The sequence below is a fragment of the Aquarana catesbeiana genome, linkage group LG09 (assembly GCF_042186555.1).
Source record: "Aquarana catesbeiana isolate 2022-GZ linkage group LG09, ASM4218655v1, whole genome shotgun sequence".
NCBI lineage: Eukaryota > Metazoa > Chordata > Amphibia > Anura > Ranidae > Aquarana > Aquarana catesbeiana.
Genome location: NC_133332.1, coordinates 199,243,072 through 199,261,620, shown reverse-complemented (window position 1 = coordinate 199,261,620; position 18,549 = coordinate 199,243,072). Strand labels below are relative to the sequence as shown.

Genomic DNA, 18,549 nt, shown 5'->3' with positions numbered 1-18,549 from the left:
TCTTTGAAGACATACAATTAAGAGTAGTTGATCTACACAAGGCTGAAAAGGTATGCAACGCAATCTCAAAGTGTTCAATTATTTATCAGTCGACAGACTAATTGTCTATAAACGGAGAGAGTTTAGTACTGTTGTTACTTTTCCTAGTGGTGGACGCCCAGCCAAGATGACTCACAAAGTACAATGCAGAATCCTCAATGAGGTAAAGAAGAACCCACGACTAACAGCTATAGGCTTGAAGACATCACTGGAACTGGCAAACATCCCCATTCATGACTACCATAAGTAATGCCTCCATACACACGGTCGGACTTTTCAGCTACAAAAGTCCGACAGCCCGTCCAACAGACTTTCGACTGACTTTTTGCGGACTTTCAACGGACTTTCTAATGACCGGACTTGCCTACACATGATCACACCAAAGTCCGACGGATTCGTACGTGATGACGTACACCGGACTAAAATAAGGAAGTTGATAGCCAGTAGCCAAAAGCTGCCCTAGCGTCAGTTTTTGTCCGTCGGACTAGCATACAGACGAGCGGATTTCTGGGTCCGGCGGAGTTACGACGTAAAGATTTGAAGCATGTTCCAAATCTAAAGTCCATCAGATTTGCGACTGGAAAAGTCAGCTGAAGGTCCGGTGAAGCCCACACATGATTGTATTGTTCCCCGGATTTGGTCCGTTGGCGTCCGTCAGACAAGTCCGGTCAAAAAGTCCGACCCTGTGTACGCTGCATTAGTCTTTCAACAGGCAGGGTGCCCAAGGCAGAACTTCACAAAGGAAGCCACTGTTCTCCAAAGTAAAAAAAAACATTGCTGCATGCCTGAAGTATTCCAAAGAGCACCTTGGCAAAACACAATGCTACTGGGAAAATGTTTTGTGGATTAATGAAACAAAAGTTGATTGTTCGGGAAGAATACTCAGCACTATGTATAGCGTGAAAAAGGCACATGTTGCCAACATCCCAACAGTGAGGTATGGTGGAGGGAACATCATGATTTGGCCTTGCTTTGCTGCCTCAGGGCCTGGACCACTTGCCCTCACTGAGGGGGAAATGAATTCCCACGTTTACCAAAATATCATACAGGATAATGTCAGGGTGGCTGTCCACCAGCTGAAGCTTACTAGTAGTTGGATGATGCAGCAGGACAATGACCCTAAGCATCTGAGTAAATCCACCACAGACCGGATTCAGAAAATGCACTTTTTGGAGTGGCCCAGTCAGAGCTCAGACCTTAACCGCATAGAGATGCCGTGGAATGACCTCAAGGAGAATCGTCCACACCAGACATCCTACAAATGTGTCTGAGCTGATGCATTTTTGTAAAGAGGAATGGTCAAACATTCCCCCTGAACATTGTGCAGGTCTGATACAGAGCTACCAAAAGGCACTTGCTGACCAGCTGTTAACTTCAAGCATTCGCTTACTTCTTCCTCCAGCACTGTGAATGTTTAATGGGTGTGTTAAGAAAAAAATAAAAATAGGACATGAAAATTAGAATCGTTTGTGTTACCAACGTAATCACATTGTGTTGCGTTTGTCCAGTGTTGTGATAAGATAAGATAAGTTCACTTTTGGGAACATGTTACATGTTCCACCCAATTTTAGGGTGGAACGTGTAACATGTTTCTAGTGCTGCAGCCGCTGCCCCCCCTGGCAGCAGTATGGGGAGAAGTTCCCCATACTAGTGTCGCCCACACGGCTGCATAATTCAGACACACAGCCCCGTGTGTCTGAATGAACTACATCCTTTGCGACTGTCGGCTTGTAGTTCTCAATGAACTACTACGACGCTGTGGAGCGCCATGGTAGATCATTAAATCTTCCTGCAGGGAGTACCTGTACAGCAGGGATATGTAATTAGTGGACCTCCAACTGTTGCAGAACTACAAGTTCCACGAGGCATAGCAAGACTCTGACAGCCACAAGCATGATACCCAGAGGCATGATGGGACTTGTAGTGTTGCAACAGCCGGAGGTCCGCTAATTGCATATCCCTGCTGTACAGGATGTATGAGTAAGCCCATACATTGAGAGAGTGCAGGAGACCTGCATAGCATCAGTGATCTACTGATGCAATGCTTTCCAGGCTCCTGCAACAAAAAATAATAAATGTACATTTTTTTACCTGCAAAAAAATGTGCATTTATTTATTTATTAAAGGGAACTTTTCCTTTAAATAAGGGTCAAATCACATTTTATGGCAAATTACTGCAGAAAACCAGTTAAGGCGGTATTAAACCCAAAACAAAAAATTTAATTTATTGCAGCTTACCAATCTTTAGATGTGGTAGTTGCATTCGTTTTCTTTTTAGGATCTAGCCAGTAACACACCTCCTGTATTAGCCTCCTTTTACACTTTTACACTACAGCGCTGCTTTCACAAAGCACATTTTAAATGCATGCAGCAGTGCATATGCCTTGCATAGCTGGTTATTAAGGATGCAGTTGTGTGCCGCCTCTTTAACAACCTGCTATTCATTGGTTGTTAAGGAGCTGGAACACACGGGCGTCCTCAACAACAAGCGGATAGCTACACAAACAGTGCCCCCTGTACCTCCATGGTGGTCACCACGCTCCTCTCTGCAGGAGTCGTTGGGCCAGTGGTGCAGCACGGGGCAGAGCCCGCCATCTTTAGCACCGGTCATTACACTGCAGAGGGTGGAGGAGCCAGGAAAATTGGGCGAAAAATGCAGAGAACAGCTCTGGCGCCACTGTGAGTGTGTGGGAAGGAGAGGGGGTGGACCCAACATTAAAGACAAAAACTGGTCAGGAAAGCTGGGAACAGCTTGGGCTCCATGTAAGTGGGGAAGAGGGAGCAACCGGATCGAACATTGAACAGACCATGAAGGTACGGTGGAGGGGGGGGGGGCATATGTGTAGCTGTTTACTTAAGGATGCCGACGGGTGCCAATTCCTTAACAATCAGCATCTTTTTTTTTTTTAAATGTAATTTGACCCCAAATTACCCTCGGTGCATTTTTGGTACGTTTCCTTCGACTTACAATAAGTGGTGCATTTTTGGTGTGCTTTTGAAAAGCACACCAAAGATGCTGCAAGTGGGACTTTTCAAACCGCATTGCAAATGCAGCGCAGCAGTGTAAAACATCACATAGGATTTTAAAGGAAATACTTTTCATGCGCTTTTGTCACACTGGGCGTGCAAAAGCGCACAGGTGTGAAATGGCCCTTAGAGTGCCCTTGCTCTGGATGAATGAGCTCAGGGGGCATAGAACACAGTTGTATTGTCAGTCTTGGGGGGGGGGGGGTGTTTTATGTACTAGCAGATTTAGATACACTAGTAAATTAAAGCCAAATTCCAGCTCACACTTTAAAGTCAGTTACAACGGTTTTTCCCTGTGGGATAAAGGTTTTACATTTTTATTTATTATTTATTTTATTTATTTATTTATTTATTTAAGGTACATATATAGCGCCGTCAATTTACGCAGCGCTTTACATATACATTTTACATTCACATCAGTCCCTACACCCTCAAGGAACTTACAATCTAAGGTCCCTAACTCACATTCATACATACTATGGCCAATTTAGACAGGATCCAATTAACCTACCAGCATGTCTTTGGAGTGTGGGAGGAAACCAGAGTACCCGGAGGAAACCCACGCAGGCACAGGGAGAACATGCAAACTCCAGGCAGGTAGTGTCGTGGTTGGGATTCGAACCAGCGACCCTTCTTACTGCTAGGTGAGAGTGCTACCCACTACACCACTGTGTCGATTTTACATGAATAAAAGCTGATCGTTGGAAGCACCCCTGCCTGTTAAATAGTTTGTCTTATTCCTGTAAATAAATACATCTGTAAGAGAGTTTGTTCTTTGAAAAACAGACCTACAGGCTGGATCCCCAGATGAAAATAGAAGAAAGCAAGCCTTCAAAACGAAAATAATGCAGCCATCACACCTAAGGAATGGTAAGCAGCAATAAAATAAATGTTTGATTTTGAGTTCTGCTTTTTATTTACCAAATTAGCATGTTTTTGAGAAAAGAACAGATTGGTTTATTATAATAAAGGTTGAAGTTGTTGCTTGGATATTGTGGTTATTACTGAGGATATCTGAGAACAGTTTTAGAGCTTTAACCAGTTATAAGATTACTAGAACTTCTGTCTTCCGCTGGCTTGCAATTCCTGGGTCTTGTTGGTTGGCAACTTCCAGTTTTGCATATGCATCATGTTGACAGGGGGAGGAGCTGATGGGTGGGGTGAAAACGGCCCTGGAAGGAGGGTTATTTCAGAATGAAGGGGATTAGTTAAACACACTGCATGTATAAATATTAACTGTAGTCATACTACCAGCTGCTGTCTATGGTCCATAAGCTGAAACACCATGGGTGGAGCCAGCAGGCGTGACGTAGAATATTATATTGTAAATAAATGATCTGGAGCTTTTATGTATGTTTTTTTATTTCAATAATTTTCATTACAGGTTACACTAATGGAGATTTTCTGGTTTATGACACCTACACTGAGAGCAGCAGTAACAGACAGTGGAGGAGCTGGTGGGGGGTAAATGTGATGAGTTCCTAAATAAACAGAGGACAGTGCCATGAAAAAGTATTCATACCCCCTTGACATTTTCCACATTTTGTCATGTTACAACCAAAAATGTAAATGTATTTCATTGGGATTTTATGTGATAGACAAACACAAAGTGGCACATAATTGTGAAGTGGAAGGAAAATGATAAATGGTTTTCCAATTTTTTTACAAATAAATATCTGAAAAGTGTGGCGTGCATTTGTATTCAGCACCCATTACTCTGCTAACTAAAATCTAGTGGAACTAATTGCCTTCAGAAGTCACCTAATTAGTAAATAGAGTCCACTTGTAAGTAATTTAATCTCGGTATAAATACAGCTGTTCTGTGAAGCCCTCACAGGTTAGTTAGGGAACCTTAGTGAACAAACAGCATTATGAAGGCCAAGGAACACACCAGGTCAGGGATAAAGTTTTGGAGAAGTTTAAAGCAGGGTTAGGTAATAAAAAAAAAATATCCCAAGCTTTGAACATCTCACCGAGCACTGTTCAATCCATCATCCAAAAATGGAAAGGGTATGGCACAACTGCAAACCTACCAAGACATGGCCACATCCACCTAAACAGACAGGCGGGGCAAGGAGAGCATTAATCAGAGAAGCAAGAGGCCCATGGTAACTGTGGTGGAGCTGCAGAGATCCACAGCTCAGGTGGGAGAATCTGTCCACAGGACAGCTATTAGTTGTACACTCCACAAATACGGCCTTTATAGAAGAGTGGCAAGAAGAAAGCCATTATTGAAAGAAAGTCCAGTTTGCAGTTTGCGAGAAGCCATGTGGGGTACACAGCAAATATGTGGAAGAAGGTGCTCTGGTCAGATGAGACCAAAATTAAACTTTCTGGCCTAAAAGCAAAATGCTATGTGTAGTGGGAAACTAACACTGCACAACACCCTGAACACACCATCAACACCATGAAACATGGTGGTGGCAGCATCATGTTGTGGGGATGGAGATGGAGCCAAATACAAAGCAATCTTAGAAGAAAACCTGTTAGAGTCTGTAAAAGATTTGAGACTGGAGCGGAGGTTCACCTTGCAGCAGGACAATGACCCTAAACAACATACAGCCAGAGCTACAATGGAATGGTTTAGATCAAAGCATATTGATGTGTTGATGTGTTAGAATGGCCCAATCAAAGCTTAGACCTAAATTCAATTTAGAATATGTGGGTGAGACTTGAAAATTGCTGTTTACAGAAGCTCTCCATCCAATCAGACAGAGCTTGGGCTACTTTGCAAAGAGGAATGGGCAAACATTTCACTCTCTAGATGTGCAAAGCTGGTAGAGACATACCCAAAAAGACTTGCAGCTGTAATTGTAGCGAAAGGTGGTTCTACAAAGTATTGACTCGGGGTGGGGGGGGGGCTGAATACAAATGCACGCCACACTTTTCAGATATTTGGAAAAAAAATTTAAAACCATTTATTATTTTTCTTCCACTTCACAATTATGTGCCACTTTGCGTTGGTCTATCACATAAAATCCCAGTGAAATACATATACATTTCCGGTTGTAACATGACAAAATGTTGAATATTTCAAAGGGTATGAATACTTTTTCAAGGCACTGTACCATTGAGCTTTGAATCAGTTGCTACCCTGAAAGAATCTGACACAAGTGCTTTCGGACCTCCTATCAATTACAATTTAATGCATTTGACAGGCTGCTCTATGTATCCATTGGTGAAGGTGCTACTCACTGACACTGGAATTGAGAAAGGCTTTTTGAAGATTGGATACTCACTGTATCGTATTTATTGATTGTAAATGACTGTTTTTGCACTAATTAATCTTTTCGTACAGTATTTTTTATGGATGTGTATGCCATTTTTTAGGCATGCTTCTTAGTATTAAAGAGATTAGAGAGATAGATATAGATCTATCTATATCTATCTCTCTATCTATCTATATTTATTGAGAGCATTACTTTTACAGCCATACAGCTTCACTCTTTCCCATGACAAGAATGTCATCTGGAACCATTAGTGATATACAGAGAAGCTAGAGTCATGTTGAACGATATAAAACATGCTCCTTAAGATTCACCTTACCGATGCTGACAGTAGACAATGTTCTCAAGCCCGACACTCACCTGTGCAGTGAACATAGGATATTCTTCGGGAAGGATCCAGGATTGCGGGTAGAAGTCATACTCCTCAGGGAATAGTTCCTGCATGGTTCTCACAGCCCGACTCAGGTTTATTTTACGCACCATTTCAGCCATTCCTTCAAAGAGGAGTCACACAATCTGCATCAGTTTTAGCATAGCTGGGCTCAGCACACCATAGTGTATATCTTTCCCTAAACAGGAGAAAATTCTGAAAGGCTAACATTGATCTGAAAGAGGAACTGTCTTTATTGTCATAAATTAGGAAGATTCCAAATATACTTGAGTATAAGTAGAGATTTTCAGTCCTTTTATTTAGGCTGAAAGTGCCCCCCTCGACTTATACTGGAGTCATCACCGTCTGCCTACATGATCAGCGTCTCATGCAGACAGACGGCGGCCATTTCACTGGTTAAAAGCCACGCCTCCTCCTTGTCTGTGATAGGCAGAACACTCCATTTCCCAGCAGTCAGTGTACAGCCTATCACGGACATTCTCTCATCCTCGTCCGTGGTATGAGGATGAGAGAATGTATGCGATAGGCTGACCACTGACTGCTGGGAAATGGAGTGTTCTGCCTATCACAGACGAGGAGGAGGCGCAGCTTTTGAACAGTGGAATGGCTGCCGAATGTTATTATGACAAGCTGATCAGTGGATGCAGAGCGGCACACGGAGAATGCAGATCGGCACACAGAGGCATGCCCTGGACACAGGTAGGCTGCACAGGACACATGCACAGGACACAGGTAGGCTGCACAGGACACAGGGAGGCATGCAGCTGCAGATGGGCATTGTTGACCCTCTTTTCCACTTACAGTAGCTGCTGCATTTCTCACCCTCGGCTTATACTCGGGTCAATACGTTTTTCCCAGTTTTTTGTGGTAAATTAGGGGTCTCGGCTTATATATGGAATGACCTATACTCGAGTATATACGGTAGTTCCAGTAAGTCTAGCAAATGTTCCTGACACAAAACATATTTTACTTGATGTTAAGATTATCTATGCAACACATACCTGGAAACTTGTTGACTTGTCCAGAGCAGATATTGTTGCTGTCATGGAAAGATACCCCATGCCAGTAAATATCACATGGCAAACGGCGGCCCAGCGGAAACTACAAGATAAAGAGACACATTGTAACCATTCAGATGGGAATATAAGCAGGTAAATAAAAGTAGAGCTATAGGCTAAACTTTTTCGTTTTTGATAGAGCAAGGGAGGGCTATAACCCGTCAGATTTTTTTCGTCCACCTGTGTCGCATTGTGGAGATTTCCCTTCACTTCCTGTCCTATAGCCAAACAGGAAGTGAGCGGAAATCCTTGCAAATTAAGGGAATTCGTTGGGGACCCAAGGTCACCAGAACAAGTTTTCCCATTGGAAGTTTTCCCCTCTATTTTTTTTTGGGGGGGGGATTGGGATTTTCTCTTACTTTCAATCATAATGGTAAACAGGACAAATAGGGTGCAGCTCCCTAACGGGGGCACAGACTGCAATAAGAAAACCTAACAAGTGTTTTAATCCCTCTCCTCTTGATCCAAAACTTGAACATGTTCTGGAGTTATGGAAGGCACAGAGGGAATTGACTAGAGGCAGACATTATTACAAGGGTGACCAATGCTCACCTCATATCCCAGCAGAATAGTTATGAATTTTGAATCATCAAAATGTAGAAAAAAAATGATGCGTTAAACAAAAATCTCATATTGGGTTATTAAATCCAACTGTAGAAAACACAAATCCTTGATAAGTAGTTGAATCCCCAAAAAACCTCCACCTCGCGCATGCAAAACAGGCTTGATGTAACAATCTTTGCAGGGGTCATCAGCCGGAAATGTGTCCTCAGATCAAACAGGGCAAAAACAGGATATTCAAACCAGGCTCCATCCACCCCACAATCAGATTGATCATAAAATAAGAGATGCCAGATAGTGTAAAATCCCAAAAGGTTAGCTTAATATAAAGCATTGCACTTACATTAGTACAGGTAAAACCAGCATTGTGTACAATATTGGGGGCCGCCTTAAGATATCCAGGCACTGTGCAAACAAACGTGATATCAGGAAACAGTTTCTAACCTGACAGGTTTCATCACAATAGGACTTCTTCCGGGGCATGAGGCAGACATTATTACAAGGGTGACCAATGCTCATCTCATATCCCAGCAGAACAGTTACGAAACATCAAAAGGCAGCTGGCAACCAGGCACAAACAATAAGAGATCCCATTATAACCTAGAGCGGTTATCCATAGAACCAGGAAGATTCTATGTTTAAAGGATAAGTTCACCTTTAGGAGAATGTTACATTTTACACCATATTTAGGGTGTAACATGTAACATGCTCATATTGACCCACTTACCACTGCCAGCGCTCCCCTCTCTGTGCCAGTGAGTGGGGGATCCTCCCTCTGCACCCGCTGTCACTTTTTTAAAACAGCACGGCTCCACAGGGCTTCGCCCACACATCTTTGTCATTCATTCACAGACTCCTGTGAATGGAAAAAGTACAAATACTGTCTGTCACCATGGCAGATGTACTTGTAGTTTGAATGGGCTGCGAGTGAGCTGCTTAGCAAGTCCGTAGTTCATTGGAAACAGTTTTTTTTTGCATCGTCACAGGGTTGCGATGTGGATACAAAATTAATAGAGATGTGCCGTGTCCTAATTTGATTGAAATACTATTTTGGAAACATTAACGTTGTACTTTGTAGGCACTGAGATGCACAAGGTTAAAAGTTAAACATCTTTATTACAAAAAAAGTTTTTTAAAAGAAAATTGGACAGACATTGCTAAAAAAAAATAAAAAAAAAAATCACAATGATAATATTGCCTAGATGGTATACATCACACCAGCTGTTACACCAAAGAAACTTGTATTCTGAATGGTAGTAAGAGCATTCTAAATATGACGATTAACAGTATTCCATCAGGCTTGGTGTAGGTTGGTTAGGGCGTGTTGTTGCTCAGCTCTACATGTTATGGGCATAAACACTGCTTCAGGAGCTTAGGCATATAATAGTGTGTTTATCATAGTTGGATTTAACTGGCAAGAACATAGACAGATATCCAGGACACGGCGGAGACAATGGGAGTATGTCAAATATTTGAGTAATCCATAGAGATAGGGATAGTATTTAAACACAGCCCATCAGCAGTTAAAAACATTATAGTACGGCAAAGGAGAGGTAAGCAAATATAGTCACACAGTAAAATTACTGTATAGTGGCTACAGCCTTGATGGGTCTAAGGTTGAGTAATACTTAAAGGGCAGCAGTAGTAGGATCATTATATAAGATCACCATATGGTGGAAACAAAACCCACCGGCATCCATTAGACAGTGGCTGTGTAAAGTAGAGGACATTAAAAAAAACAAAAAACTAGAGGATCTAGTTCTCACAGCAGAACACAAACAAGAAAAACACTCTAAAGTAAGGAGGCTTTGGAACATGTTCATATTCTCTGATGAAGGACAGACCCTATTAAACTCTTGAAGGGTAATCTGATGTTGGCCAACAGAAGAGTGATACCGTCAATACATCCATCACCCCCGTGTTGAACAATATCCCCCCTTCTCTTTCCCTCCACCTCCTCTACCTTTCACTTTCTCACCTACTGATTCTATCCTTGGGTACCTCAATACCTTCCTTCTTTTCCTTTTTAGCTATTGTGGTTGGGGGAACAGACAATCTGACTAAATTTACAATTAAGAAATTAAGGCAACATTATATACACAAGTATACAGGATTAGGAATGTCAACTGTCAAAAGCTGTCTGTGTACAATACTGTATTAACTGCCTTTTGTGACATACTATGTGGTCCACATTGTAGATAGAGAATGGGCCTTTTCTTAAATGCCGACACGTATGTTTATTGCCTGTTATGGCCACCATTGTACTGTACCCTTTCTGCACCTCTTTTGAAAATTCAATAAAACTTATATTTGAAAAAAAAAAAAAAAAAAAAATCACCATGTGGGAAAAATCTCCACATAAGGCATCCACCACTCCAAGGATCACCCAGCATGGGTGGTCCTTGGAGCAGCGGATTCCCTTATACAACCTTCTTACTACTGCAGCCCTTAAGGGTTACCTAATCTCAAACCCATCAAAGCTGTAGCCACTATACAATAATTTTACTGTGTGACTATATTTGCTTACCTCTCATTTGCCATACTATGATGTTTTTTAATTGCTGATGGGCTGTGGTTAAATACTATCCCTATCTCTATGGATTACTCAAATATTTGACATACTCCCGCAGTCTCCGCCGTGTCCTGGACATCAGTCTATGTTCTTACCAGTTAAATCCAACTATGATGAACACACTATTATATGTCTAAGCTCCTGAAGAAGCGCTTATGCGCATAACATGTAGAGCTGAGCAACAACACACCCTAACCAACCTACACCAAGCCTGATGGAATACTGTTAATCGTCATATTTAGGATGCTCTTATGACCATTCAGGATACAACTTTCTTTGGTGTAACTGCTGGTGTGATGTATATCATCTAGGCAATATTATCATTGTGATTTTTTAGCACTGTCCAATTTTCTTGTAAAAAAACTTTTTTGTAATAAAATTGACAGTTACTTACCGGTTACTGTTTTTCTGGGATATCTTCCAGGAAGGCACACCTGAGAGATGAGAGGCTCCTCCCTACAGGAAACACAATCAATCGACAGCTGTTTTAAGTCCCCACCCTTCCCCTTGATCCTCAGTTTGTAGAGAAGTAACTCCTGAACCTGGTTTACAAGGGAAATCATTCCTCATAGGTACTCACCTTCTAGTGTTCTACCATTTTCCCTCCTCCAACGGGCAGGAAGTAGGCCTGCCGTCCTGGAAGATATCCCAGAAAAACAGTTACCGGTAAGTAACTGTCAATTTTCTCTTAGTCATCTTCCAGGACGGCACACCTGAGAGGATAATCAAGTACCTCAGGCCTACCTTAGGGTGGGACCACTGCAAGACCCTCTTAGCGGACCTTGGTTCTGCAGTGAGTTTTACCTCCACTCCATATACTTGATGAAAGTATTATAGCTGGATCATGCGGCTGGTCTGCAGGTCTACTCCACCTATGTCCCTGCCTTCTCCGCTTCAGGTGCAGGATCTAGGTGGAGTGGGCTCTTAAAGATGGAATCAGAAAACATGTTAAACTTGTAGGTTAGCAATGTTGCCTGTCTCACACATCTAACAACCATGGCCTTTTGTGCCTGTAGGTGCTACTTGGAACCCCTAAAGATTAATCAGAGACCTGTGTTGTAAGACAAGGACACTACATTGATCACTAAGAGGGCCTGTCTTAACACTACCCTGTTCAGGGAATTAAAACTGGAAAAAAACGTGGGCCCCTAACAGACAACTTTTTTGTTCATTTTTATCTTTACATCAGCAAAGACTAAAGGGAAGCCTACTTAAGGGTAATAGATTAACCGAGGCTTGATCCCTGGGTTTAAGGCATGCCCACTCTGTGGCTTTACTTACACCTAAGTGCCTACTTCAGGAGAATAAAGTTCATAGCAGGAGTAAAACACTTATACTGCTACATCTAGTTCTGCTAGAAGGGTGAGATGAAGGCCATGTACCGAGCCGTAACCTATTCGGTCGGGTATACATCTTTATACTTCATCTTCAGGTCATAATGCTCCTATGAACAGAACTTCCCAAGTTCTTACTATGCAGGGTGATTCTTTATCGCCTTCCTCCAGTGTCCTATAACCCTACTGGGCTTCAACCCTAGGAAATGGTTCAGCATTCCTGAATGTAAGGGGCTGAGGCTTTCTGACATGTGACATCTGCAGCCAGAACTCCTGGCCCCTCCACGGAAAAGAGGGCTGAAATACAAAAGGTGATACGTGCATTATTAATATCACAGATTAAAAAAGATCATAGATTGTGGACACAGCACAATAGATTTAGACAGAAAGGACACAAGCATAGACAATAATGTGTATCCGAGTGTGGCTAGCTAAACCAACATATCAAATATGGGAGAGACCCAAATCTGAACTTCAATGTAGACAAACAGTCCTCAGAGTCTGGTTTTCTGATGTGCAGCCAATATGTAAAAACATTAAGACACACGGAAATCCTCAGCCTCGGTTCACACTGGGACGACTTGTCAGGCGACCTAGTCACCTGACAAGTAGCGTCCTGTTCTGTGCAATGGAACCGTTCTAATCGGAGCGACGCAAGTTGCTCCGACTTACAAAAAGGTTCCTGTACGACTTTGGGGGCGACTTGCATGGACTTCTATACAGAAGTCATTTCGCAAGTCGCCTCTGAGTCGTGTCCTGGGTCGCCTGAGGCAGTCGCGCTGTAAGTCGTGCTGCCTCAGTGTGAACCGACCCTAAATGCTGCTTGTTTCTGAAGTGCAGCTAGCTATGTCATAACTGATATAAATACATAAGGGACTGGAGCCCTCTTTACGGTGGAGTTTTACTGATGTACAGCAAAACAGGGCCATAAATATAAGACAGAAAGACCCAAACTTCTATGTTGCGTATTTCTGATGAACCACCAAATACAGTTATAAGATCAATATGGCACACAAGACAATATCTTTTCTGTTATGCAGTTCTGTAGTGCAGTCACATAGAACCAACACAGAAAGGACCCAAGCAACCTGCAGCATTGTGTTTTTCTGAAGTGCAGTAAGGTAAGGGAATCTGAAACAGAAAGCACCAACAAGCTTCAATGTTGAGTATTTGCAGCCACATAAAAACAGACAGCCTTCCTAGCTGCGATCTTTCTGGTGTATTGCAAAGTAAGGCAATAACTCCATGATGTCCATTCTTCTTGTATAACAAAACCTCAACCAGACGGGACAGATAAAACTTAGGGCTCCCACACCTGTGCGACCCAACCTGCAACCTCAAAAACGCAAGAGAAGAGTCATACACTATGGCTTCTAATGGGTACCATTCATGTCTGTGCAACTCCAGGTCGCAGCTCCACCAAGCAGACCCTGCTTTCTGGATCCACAGACCTCAAGATTACACAGGTAACTTGCAATTTTCAGGTTGAACAAGCGAGGGGTCCCCAATGCTGTATCTCCCTGGAGGCGTGCAGCCAACAACCCCTTGCTGTGTATCCTTAAGAAGCAGCAAGGTAGAACAATGAGAAACAGAAAAGACACCCCTCACTGCTGTGCCTTTCTGATATGCAGCTGATAAGGCAGTAAATATAGAACATACAGGACACAATCTTCAATCTTTGTGTATGTCTGATGTGTAGTAATATACCAATACCGAGCAGAGACGCCACCACCCTCAATGTGTCTCCCTGCTGAGGCAGCAAAAACAAATCAGAAAAGGACAAGCAACCTCACTGCTGTGTCCCTTCTGATATGCAGCCAATAAGGCAGTCTATGTAAGACATAAAAGGACAGACAACCTTCAATCTTGCATGTATCTGATGTGCAACAATAAAACAATCTGAATAGAGATAGTACATCCATACTGAAGGGATTTGGCATGCGACTCAACATGTCAAATCGCATGCCTAAAATCGGCAGCCTTTGCCGTTAATAGCACTGTCAGCCCGATGCCACTTTGCGGGGCTGCACCGATTACCAAAGGCAGTACCAGTACTACCCCTGGCACAGGTTCAATTTGTATTTCCCAACAATTCAGGACCATCAATCTTCACTACTGCCTTTCTAATAAGCAACCAATAAGGCAGTAATACAGGACACAAAAAACCCCAGACAGAACTCAATTTTGAGTATGTCTGATGTGCAGCAATATAACAAATATGACCAGAGATGTCACAAGACTCAATGATGCATTTCCGCCATGCGTCACAAGACCAGAAAGTACAGACCACCTTCCCTGTTGTATTTTTCTGATCTGTAGCCAAATAAGGCAGTACCTTTAGGATATAAAAGACAACAAATAAGCTTCAGTGCAGTGCATTTCTGATGTACAGCAATATACCCCGTATGAGCAGAGATGTCACAAATCTCAATGTGTATTTCTGCTGTGCCACAAAACATCCCAGCAAGGACAAACCTTCATTAATGAGGTCTACTGGTGTGCAACCAAGGAGGAGTCATGGTGTATCCCTTTATGAAATAACCAACAAAGCAATTTGATCCCTAGGCATAGCCTGGGCTGTAGTTACTAACATTTCACCCCCAGTGAAGGAACAAATCCTAAAAATGGTTAGACACCTTACTATAGTAGCTGTTGTCCTACCTTACCTCCGTAGACTGAGCAAACGCTGGCCAGCTCACACACAGGTGGGGCTGATCAGAAACTAAAGTCTCAATGAGCCCAGCCCTAGAGACCAATTTAGGACAGCCTCTAGAAAAGGTGGTCACCAATTTAGCCTGGGGGAAAATAGCCACCTGCAGGCCTTAAACAAGTAATCATGTATCTATCTAGCTCTTGCATATGTTTGCACAGAAAATCCTTAAAGGATATAGGAAGCGATTTATGGTAAATCGCCTTTAGATCTGTCACTGAGTTGACTGTAGCCCAAACCAACAAAAAGGTTTTTCTTACCTCCTGCACTTTAATATAACTACAATGTAAAGGTGGAGTGGGAGGTTGGAGCTTATGACTTCAGATTCCTAGCAGCTGGGCTAATATGGCCATATAACCTAGTGCACCTGCTGACCAGGGGAGCTTACTCCTGAATCCTTCAACCATTGCACAATCCATAATTGTTCAGTGGTATACCTGGCCTGTAAGGAACTCTTTGTATCTACCAGGTTCCCCCCTTCGCTCTATTCATCCCTACTAATGTCCCACAACCGGACATGTAGGGAGAGGCTGGCAACCTACTGTTGTGATAACCACAGTGTCTCTGCTGTAAGAGGGAGCTGTGGCTGGTGGTTTTAGCAGTAGCTTCTGGGCTATTTTGTTATGCAGACCCCAGGTCCTGCACTGCACCATTCAGTAAATACAGGGGGAAGAGGAAGAAATGCCTTACCTAACTCTTTCCCATCTGAGGTGGTTTAGGCACACTCGCTCCTGTGCACCTGCTGACCAGGGGAGCACCACTTGTCCACCCTACAGCCTCTCTGATGTAAGAGGGAGCTGTAGCTGGTGTTTTTTAGCAGAAGCTTCTGGGCTATTTGAATCCAGACCCCAGGGGAGATTATCTCAAATGCCCACAAACCATCTGGCTGGGATTGGGGATTTTGCAGCTAAATTCCCTAGGTAAAGGAAAGTACTCACCGTTGTCTTCCCCTTTTGCCACAGCCACCGGGCTTGCTTTTCCATCCTTATGGTCCACACGCAAGGAGGATAGCCGCTAAAGTGCCCCCCCAACTGCAGTCCCTGTAGGGACCGGGGGGGGGGGGGGGCAATGCCGTACGTTCCTCATTCCATTCTGAGGTGGTTTAGGCAGACATCCACCATAGTGAACTGGTGCCTCCTCGAAAGGAGGATGTGGGCGCCTGCTCCTGCTGACTCTCAGCCTTCCCTCCTGGGTAAGAACGCGGGTCATTCAGGTAGCACCCTCCCCAGGGGCCCAGGTGTGGGGGGCCCTGGAAAGAACCGACGGCCAGCACCCCTGTCTGAATGGACGCCCGGACAGATAAGGGGGGGAGACAGGAAAAAGGCCCCTGAAGTTCTGGGGACACCACTGTACCCAGGGGCCTTCAGCTCTCAGGGGGGCTCTTCCAGTTTCTGCTGCCCCCCTGAGGAAAGGATAGGGGAACCCCCCAGGAAGGATAAATATATCCGGCCAGACCCAGAGGCCCATCAGGTACTAACCAGGCCCGACCCTGCTTAGCCTCCGAGATCATACGAGATCGGGCAGGCGGCGCCCGCTTTCACTTTCAGGGTGATGTGGCCGTAGGCCTTTCCAGGCATTTGGTCCGGCTCCCGGGGGGGACCACCAGCCCCAGGCTTCGGGTCATTTGGAAAAAAAACAAACAGTTTCGCTGTGTAGGGAGAAACACAATCAAAAACTGAGGATCAAGGGGAAGGGTGGGGACTTAAAACAGCTGTCGATTGATTGTGTTTCCTGTAGGGAGGAGCCTCTCATCTCTCAGGTGTGCCGTCCTGGAAGATGACTAAGAGAAAGATGTTTAACTTTTAACCTTGTGTATCTCAGTGCCTACAAAGTACAGTGTTAATGTTTCCAAAACAGTATTCCAAGGCCGTAGTTCAGTTGTCCTCTTGCTTTGTAAGGGAAAGCCTATACGGGCACAAAGCAACAGGAAGGCTGTACAGGAGCCTGACTTTGCACTCACAATCTGCTGATCATGGGTGCAAGGTTCTGCAGGCTCCAGTAAAAAAAAACAAAATAATACATGCACATTTTTTTCACCTGTTTTCATTTTCTTTTTTTTGAAAGGTGAACTTAGCCTTTAAAGGAAACCAGTGTTTAGAAATATGCATAGGTATGTCATTGCTGTTCTTCTGATAATGTTAACTGCCTGGCATGCTGATCCTTTGCTACTTTGTGAGCCACTATCTCAAAACAAGCATGCAGATTATGCAGACTTCATGTGCGGTATGCTTGTCCTGTGACAGTGGCTTAGAAGATTGAGGTCATGAGATCAGCATGACAGCCATGCCAATAGCATTTTCAGAAGCAAGCAGCCTATGCTACACCTACAGAGTGAATCTGAATAGCTGTTAGATACCATTGCCAGTTGTGCAAATCACAAATGGAGGATTCTTTTAATCACTCTACAAGCAGGACTCTTGCAGCATGCTCCCTGTCCCTGAGCACTAGAGAATGAATCTCCATCACACAGAAGCAGAATTCATATTAAGAGATGCAGTCATCTCATGGTGAAGTTTGGGATAGATGTGACCTCAGAAAACTTTTCTAATCTTCCTGGGATGTGGCATTTCTCATCCGGCTATTTTCAGTTATCAGTAATATGAGTCTGCAGAACATTTAGACAAGCCTATCTATTCACCTGCCTAGTGATGAAATGTCACACCTTTACTGCTGCCTGAGTACATATCTAAATCAAAGGCCGGGCTCACTCTTCATTAACAGAAGGTTAGATGAAGGTTCGCTGGATGACTGCTGTAAAGATGGCTATATGGCATTGATGCGGCTGATTAAAATGGTGATGTGGAGACAACCAGCACACTGAGAAGTAGATTCTGAGGAAAGATTTACTGAAGTGCCATATCAGCAAAAAATCTACACCAACATTTCGAGAGCACAATGGTCATTTTTTGGGGGATTTTCTATAGTACCACCTTAAAGCCATGCACCCATCTATATATAGATGTCTGTGCAGTATAGTTTGATGAATTGTTGAGAAAAATGGCAGGGATGGAAGATCACCAATGAGGATGGGAGAGAATCTGCCAGCTATATAAGAGGCATGGACAACCGTCAGAATATCTGTGTGATCCAAATATCCTCAAATTATGAAAACGAAAACTTGTTTCACATTCGCGTGTTTGTACAATGGGATTAACTTCTGGGCATATGGCACCCAGCTGGCAGAAAGTAACGACACAACTGAAACAAGTCCCTGATGGGGGGCATTCTTCATGGCTTAACAATACTAAAACTGATGGCATGAAGCAGATTATTTAGAAGAAGTGTCAGGAGGTCAAAATTCATGGTCGTCTACACCTTGTGCCACAGGTGTAGATCATTTACAATAGAAAGCCAGAAGGAAGGAAATACAAACAAATGGCGGTCCTGGTGGAATATATGCCAAATAAAGAAGAGAGTTATCCCCATCATATATGTGCGTGTGTTAGAGCTCGTGTACACTAGCAGTTGGGGACGGTAAAACGCCATGATTAAGCCATTTAACATTTACTGACATCTATTGCCCCCCAACCGCTACTTCCTTTAGCTACAGAGGAAGCAGCGGGAGGTATAAACATGCCACTCTGTAAGCTTGTGCAGGATTCAGGTGGTTAAACTAGGCAGTAAGTGGTG

At 43.4% G+C, this 18,549-nt stretch overlaps 1 protein-coding gene across 2 annotated transcripts in view; it reads right to left on the bottom strand.

Annotated features, from left to right (window-relative positions):
* The window catches only part of TTLL11 (tubulin tyrosine ligase like 11), a 254,643-nt gene that overhangs the window by 207,103 nt on the left and 28,991 nt on the right, over window positions 1–18,549 (bottom strand). For both annotated transcript variants that reach the window (XM_073599526.1, XM_073599527.1), the window contains exons 2-3: window positions 7,686–7,785; window positions 6,654–6,787 (exon numbers count right to left, since the gene is read on the bottom strand). In XM_073599526.1, the coding sequence (XP_073455627.1) occupies window positions 6,654–6,787; window positions 7,686–7,785 (234 nt within the window). The remainder of the gene's footprint in view (window positions 1–6,653; window positions 6,788–7,685; window positions 7,786–18,549) is intronic.